At 19.1% G+C, this 7,384-nt stretch overlaps 1 protein-coding gene across 2 annotated transcripts in view; it reads left to right on the top strand.

The window, feature by feature from the left end:
- Positions 1-7,199, top strand: part of LOC102681251 (cilia- and flagella-associated protein 44) — a 9,877-nt gene extending 2,678 nt beyond the window's left edge. The window contains exons 9-25 of one of the 2 annotated variants that reach the window (XM_031512594.1): positions 28-171; positions 260-533; positions 637-877; positions 946-1,213; positions 1,296-1,459; positions 2,633-2,845; positions 2,923-3,030; positions 3,295-3,472; positions 3,548-3,733; positions 3,799-3,996; positions 4,082-4,615; positions 4,694-4,862; positions 4,970-5,268; positions 5,352-5,548; positions 5,617-5,834; positions 5,913-6,055; positions 6,987-7,199. In XM_031512594.1, coding sequence (XP_031368454.1) covers positions 28-171; positions 260-533; positions 637-877; positions 946-1,213; positions 1,296-1,459; positions 2,633-2,845; positions 2,923-3,030; positions 3,295-3,472; positions 3,548-3,733; positions 3,799-3,996; positions 4,082-4,615; positions 4,694-4,862; positions 4,970-5,268; positions 5,352-5,548; positions 5,617-5,834; positions 5,913-6,055; positions 6,987-7,154 — 3,702 coding nt within the window. In that variant the 3' untranslated portion in view covers positions 7,155-7,199. The remainder of the gene's footprint in view (positions 1-27; positions 172-259; positions 534-636; positions 878-945; positions 1,214-1,295; positions 1,460-2,632; positions 2,846-2,922; positions 3,031-3,294; positions 3,473-3,547; positions 3,734-3,798; positions 3,997-4,081; positions 4,616-4,693; positions 4,863-4,969; positions 5,269-5,351; positions 5,549-5,616; positions 5,835-5,912; positions 6,056-6,986) is intronic. The other variant, XM_031512595.1, reaches the window with a different exon arrangement.
- Positions 7,200-7,384: the final 185 nt, after the last annotated feature.

Below are 7,384 nucleotides of genomic sequence, written 5' to 3' on the forward strand. Positions count from 1 at the left end.
TATTATTATTAATATGTATCACTTATTTCTAGTTTATTAGTAACAGGTAGTGATGATGCTACTATTTTTGTATTTAATATTCATACTCCCAATAATTATCCTACAATTGTACCTATTGGCTATGTGAAACTTCCATCTTCTGTTACTTGTATGGCATGGAATCCTTATGAAGTAAATATAATTATCTGAATCAAAAAAAAAAAAAAATATAAATAATATTAATATAAATATAAATAATATTTTTAATTAATACAAATAGGAAGCTGTTTTGTTAATTGGATGTTTGAAAGGAGATTGTGTGGAAGTAAAATTACCTATAATACCTCAATCATATACAACAACTTCTTATGAGTTAATTAAATGTAAACCAGTATCATTTAAATTTGAATCAGTAAAATCTATGATAGAAAGAGAGGCTATAAGAAAAAAATATGAAGAAGAAAGGGAAGAAAGATTAAAAGAAAGAAGAAAAAAAATGGAAGAATTAATTGCTGAAAGTCCTCATATTGTAATTGATGAAGAAACATTTCTTAGTAAATACTTATTTTTAATTATATATATATTCAATTTAAATTAAATATATTAATAATTCAATTTAAATTTTTAATAATTTTTATATATTTCATTTTTTTTTAGTGGAAGTTGATGAAAAAGAAATGATTCTTCCAGAAATTTATATTCCAGAAATTCCAAATAAAGTTTTAATAGCACAATATGGTATAAATGGAAATATATGGTTATTTATGGCTGGTTTTGATGCAGGATATGTTTATGAATATCCACGTCCATTGTCAGCAAAACCAAAAGATATTAAACTAATTAGACCTAAAATAATTGAATATGCAAAAGATATAGAAATGCACAATTTTCTTTTTCAGTAAGAATATTTGAAAATATTTTTGAAAAACAAAATACGTAAAAATAATAATTTATATTTTTTTTTAGGAAAAACAAGAAATATTTATATTTAGGAACACAATATGGACAAATTTATGTAATTAAGATAAAGGAAGAAGATCCATTAAATTTTTTAGACTGTTGGATTTTGCAAACACATGATCATTATAATGGACATATATCTAAAATTTTATTAAGTTATAATAAAGAAATGTTGCTAACATGTGGCCATGATGGAAATATATTTTCATTCTCAATCAATGATATATCAGATGAAAAATATGAAATTCCAAAATTAGAATATTTTCTTTTTGTGGTATGTTACATGGTTTCCTAATCAAGATTTTGGTAAAATTGAATTTGATATTTGTAATTATAATATTTATAATTACATATAGCCTAAAATTGTTGAAGATATTGAAGATGTTGATTATCCAACTTTAGAAGAAGTAATTACTCGAATAGAACAAAATAGGATTATTTCTGTTGCAGAGGAAAAAAAGAAAAATATTCTTGAAATTGTACGTAATTTAGCAGAAGAATTCACTAAAATTACTACAAGGTATATATTTTTCTTCATTTAAGTATAAAATCAATGAGTATTATTTATTTACTATATTTTATTTAAAAAAATAAATCTTAACATTTTAATATAAAATTTTAAAAATAATATTTAATCTTTTCAGTGTAAAAGAAATATTTTTATTAAACTAAAATTTTAAATCTAAAAACACTTTCCAGTTTCTTTTACTATGTTACGACTTATTTCAACTTTTAAATGAAATTTTATTAATCTTATTGTTATTATTCTTGATTCCATCAATTTTTGTATTTATTGGATATAAAATATAAATTAGTTTTTGTGGCAATTTCTAATTATATAGCAAATTTTTAATGTGTTACATATTTTTAATAGGAACGATTTTTGTATTATATTGTTATATTTACTAGAAATTGTTTTGATAAATCTAAATTCTGATTAAAATTAATAGCAATAATATAATATAAATGTGCTTTCATATTTTTTTTAATTTTATTGTTAATTTTCTGATATTCCTTTATTTTTTTGGATTTTGAAATTGCTTGTAAACATTATATTTATCACTTTTATAAAATATAAAAATTATATTTACATTAGATAAAACATGATAAAATTAAAATAAAACAACATATGATAGTTCATGATGATAGAGATATCTCATTTCATCTAATGTAAATTACTTATAATTTAATAAATAAACGTTAATCGACATTTTTATCAACTTTTATATTTGTTTTGCTTTTTAAAAATTAATTCTCCAAAAAACTAATTCTCCAAAAATAATGTATCATGAATATATTAATTCTCTATATATAAGAACTGATTATATTGGATTATATTATATAAATATTATATAAATAATATAATATAATATATTACATAATAATATTTACTATGTAATGCTTTTTTGCCCATATTTTCTTTCTTTGTTTTATCATGATGTTTTATCACTGATTATTTGATTATATGCTTTAACTATTACTTGATGTAATATTATAATTTTATTATAATTTCTCAAGTTTTTTATTTGTTTTTTGTTTAGTATAAGTATTAAAGTATCTATTAATTTTTTTTGTTCTTTAACTTTAACTATTATTTTTTTTTTAATTTATTTTTTTTTAATTTAACTATTATTATAATTATTCATTATTATCATTATTATTACAATTAAATGATTGTTTTTTTTAAATTTAGAAATAAATCTCTTCTAAAATCGCAGCAAATATTACAATTTGATTTGGATCCAAGAATAGTAGAAGATTTAGAACAGCAATTGAAAACACAAATAATTTTAACACAACAAAAACTAGAATTTGAAGTAGAAAAAAATAAATTACAATTAGAAAAGCTTATGAATCATTTTATTATGCCTATCACTTGTTTACCTTTTGCAGTTTATGGAATATTGTAAGTATTTTTCTTTTTTTAAATTGTTTATCAACATTCTTATAAAAAATTATGCCAATTAAAATTTATAAAATTAGGAATGAAAATAAAGCAGTGTATTCTGTAAGAGAATTAAAATTAGATACTGATGGAATTTTAAAATGTATGAAATTGATGAAGCAAGAAGAACGACAAAAAACAGACAGGTATATTTATATTTTTTCCTTTATATAAATTTATACTATTCTTAATTTTTAATTATCTTCTAAGAAATGGAATTGTTGCAAAAATTGGATAAATAATATATTATAGGAAAAAGCAATTTTATATGTTCCTTACTATTAATAATAATAATAATATTAATAATTATATTTATATGATCTATTTTTAATTGAATAATTTTTTGTAATACAGATTATTTAACAACATTTTTCTCTTTATATATATATATTTTTTTTTTTAAATTACAGAATAATAAAAGAACAGATTGAGGAAGAAAAACGTGAAGTAGAAGAAAGAGAAATACAATATGTAGAACTCTTAGGTGAAGATTTTAGAGATTTAACATCAGGATTAGGATTACAAATTAATCAAATGTTTTCAAAATATAAGGAGAAAAAAATTAGATTAATGGAACGGCAGAAAGAAGTAAATAAATTGAAATAAAAAAATTACATTAAAAATAATAACTATTATTTTTTTAAAAGTATATTATATATACAGTGGCAAAAATTATATAGAAAAAAGCCAAATTTAATTAAAGGTCGTTTAAAAGATACAGTTTTTCTTGAAAAGGCAAAACAAACCATTGGTGAATATAATTTAAAAGTGGATGTAGATTTTAGCTTGACAAGAAAAAGAGAAACTGCAGCTATAAAATTTAAACAACTTATGGATTGTAGAAATAAGGTAAAAATGATAAAGAATTCACTATTAAAATAATTTTAAAAATAATTATTTTTCTTAATTTATAGCTTCATAATTTGCGAGAGAATTTCAATATGAAGTTGAAAACAATTGCATTAAAAAAACAAAGAATGCAAGAAGAATTTGGTAAACTAATAGAAACTCTTAAAAAAATTCATATAGAAATTCCATTGAAAAATGTAAAACCTTTACCATATCCACCAAAAGTGAATCTTGATATTGAATTTCCTGAACATAATCTTGAGGTTAATTATATTTAATTAATAATTAAGCATAATTAAATAAAATTATATAGGATTATTTCTTATAACTTTATAATAATCATTATAGCTTGAAAAATATATATCTATGTCAGAAAAGATGCAACAAGTAAAACGTGAAAAACAATCATTGATTGTAGATCAATTAATAGATTATTCTGATTTAGAATATGAAGTATTATATTGTGATGACAAAAATAATCATGAAGAGCAAGACCTTCTTCATTCTCTTATTTCTTCTTCAACAATAAAAATAAGAGATCAATCATCTATAGCATATGATTTAATTAAAAATCTTAATGTAAATGATTCCGTTCAAACTAGTTGGGAACGTGAAATGAAACGTTCTCGAATGTGGCGAAAAATATATCAACAAGATTGTATTTTACAACATATCAATACTGAATATAAACAACTGGAAAATGAATTAGATGAGTTAGAAAAATATAGATTAAATGTTATATATCAAAGTATATATATGAATTTGAATTTGTTAACTTTATATGAAGAATTTATTATTTTGAGAGAATCTGAAACAATGGAACATTTACTTGAAGAAAAAGTTACTCAGAAATCAAATGAACATACTACACTGGTGTCAAAGGTTATTATTCTTCTAATAAAAAAATTAACTTTTAATTATATTTTTATTTATTAACAATATTATATTAATATACAATAGATGCAAGGTACAAATATTAATATTACTACACGAGAAGAAGAAATTCGAAAATTGTATACAAAAATTAAAGATATTGCTACTGAATTTGCAAAAACTACAGTTGATAGTAAATTTCATAATTTTCTTCAAAAAATATTTAAAAAAAAATATACAATAAAAAAAGCAAATGGTATTAAATTCTATTACTTTCATTATGAATATATTTTTAATTAAATTTAAGGATATATTTTTCAGTTATTAAAGAATAGTTAATTATATTAAAATTATAATTTTTAGCTTCTTTAGATTCAGTTACAGAATCAACAGAAACTACTGATGAAGAAACAGATGATGACATAGATTCTGAAGCTGAATATGTTCCATTTGATGAAAATATATGTCCAGTGGGATGTGATATACAATTATATGAAATGGCATTTGCTATGAGAGAAAAACGATATGCATATGAATTCCAAATCAGAGAAGAACAAAAAGAAATAGAACTTTTGCAAAAAGAATTGGATACCGATACAAAATATTTAAAAATCGTTGAAAGTATTTTAAAAAGTCATCAGGAAGAATTGGAAAAATTTATGGTATTTTCAATATTTGAATATATTTTCAAAGATATCCTATCATATATAATGTATAAATGCATTTTATTTTTTATTTATTATAGTTGGATAAACAAAAAAAATTAAATGAAATTAATGTAACAGTTATATTGAAACTTCATCAGTTACAGCATATATTAGATTCTGGATCTATTGCAAACATTGAAGATTGTATAGTTTTTAATAAAAAAAAATTATCAAATTTATATGCTAGAGTAGGAGAATTGCAAGAGGAAACATACAACTTAGAAGAAACACGCAAGTACAATAAAAAGAAATAAAATAGAAAAATAGAAAAATTTGTAAAAGAAAATTTATGATTTATTACAGAAAAAATGAAATACATTTAAAACGAATAAAATTGGACCTAAAATATATGAAAGCTCAAAACAAAAAATTAAAAGAAGAAATCAAAGAAAAGATGATACAAAAATTTGGCTGTAAAGTATCTTTGATTGAACTTTATGAAATTATTTTACAGAGATTAATTTATGATACTAAAATTGATGTGCGCAAAATTATGAAGAATTTTACTAAGGATATAGAAAGTAAATTTTATAATGTTTACTATTTTATAAAATTATTTTAATGAAAACATATACACTTCTATTATTATAATCTTTCAGATACAAAATGGAAATATAAAGAAAGTTTAATTACCTTAGAAAATTTAATTCAATATAATACTGAAAAATTAAGTTTTTTAACAATATTAGAAAAAGAAAACTTCAAACTTAAAAAAATTTTAAAACAAACTTTAATTTCAGAAGTAAAATATTTTATTAAATCTGCTTATTCATATATAATATGGACTATTTAACATGATTATTATTTATTTTTATTATTAATTAATCAAAATTTTTTTACTATAAATAATAAATTATTTATTATTAATAATTTCAAAAAATGTTTAAGATAATAATATCATATATTTTTATATTTTTTTTAAATTTTCAAATTCAATTTTTTCATATATATCCTATAATATTTTCATTTATTAATTAATAAGATGAATTAATTCAATAAATTTAAAAACATCTTTTTTTTAAGTAAAAGAATTATATAAAAAAAAAAATCATATAAAAAAAAATTAAAAATGATCTTGAAAATTTATTTACAAAAATATACAGAATAAATCAAATTTCATTATCTTGAAGATTCTTCAAAATTTTAACATTTATAATAAAAAATTTATCAATATATTAATAATGAGAATAATTAATGTAATTACATTAAATAGTCCATCTAATAAAACTTTATCTTGGAAAACCAAAAATTTTTTTTATTTACTTAATATTAAAAATTATTTATGTTTAAAAGAGCTTATCATATAATTTTGAAGTTATATTAACTTTATTTACAATTTGTTGACAATAATTGCAAATAAATAATTTTGACAAGATAGAATTAAATTTTAGAATTATTATGCAAAATTCATGATTTTAAATATTGATTTATTTAGCAATATAATTTATTAATAAAATAGACTATTAATAATATATCTATTAACTATTAATATTTGTAAATACTTATAATGATTACTTGAATTTAAAAGCTGTTTTTGAATTCTGTTTGTCAAATACTATGAAGAAATATAAAAATAAACAAATTTTTAGTTTTTCATAATGAAGTTCTAACATCATTAATTCTTAATCAATTAGAAATTATGTGAGTTAAATAATCAATATTTTTCTTTACAGAAAGATATGTTAGAAATAGAACTTGAACATAAGACTGACTTAATTACACTTGAAAATATTCTTCATAATCAAATTCAACAAAAACATATTCTACAGAATGATATAGAAAATCTTAAAATTGGATCAAGAAAATTATTCTCAAATTGTTTGAATCAAAATATATCATAAAAAATTAATTTTAAATAAAATTATTGATTGTATAATGTATCATTTAAAAGTTTTTTTAACTTAAAAATGAAGTTCTTGTTTAAATGAAATTAGAAATTGACAAATTTTTTTAATAAAACTTATTCTTATTAATATTTATAATAAGAAATAATAATAATAATAATAATAATAAATTGATATATATTTTATACTTAATGTAAAATATTAAAATATTAAATATATGTTACTAT

The sequence above is a fragment of the Apis dorsata genome, unplaced genomic scaffold, assembly GCF_000469605.1.
Source record: "Apis dorsata unplaced genomic scaffold, Apis dorsata 1.3 scaffold_483, whole genome shotgun sequence".
Lineage (NCBI taxonomy): Eukaryota > Metazoa > Arthropoda > Insecta > Hymenoptera > Apidae > Apis > Apis dorsata.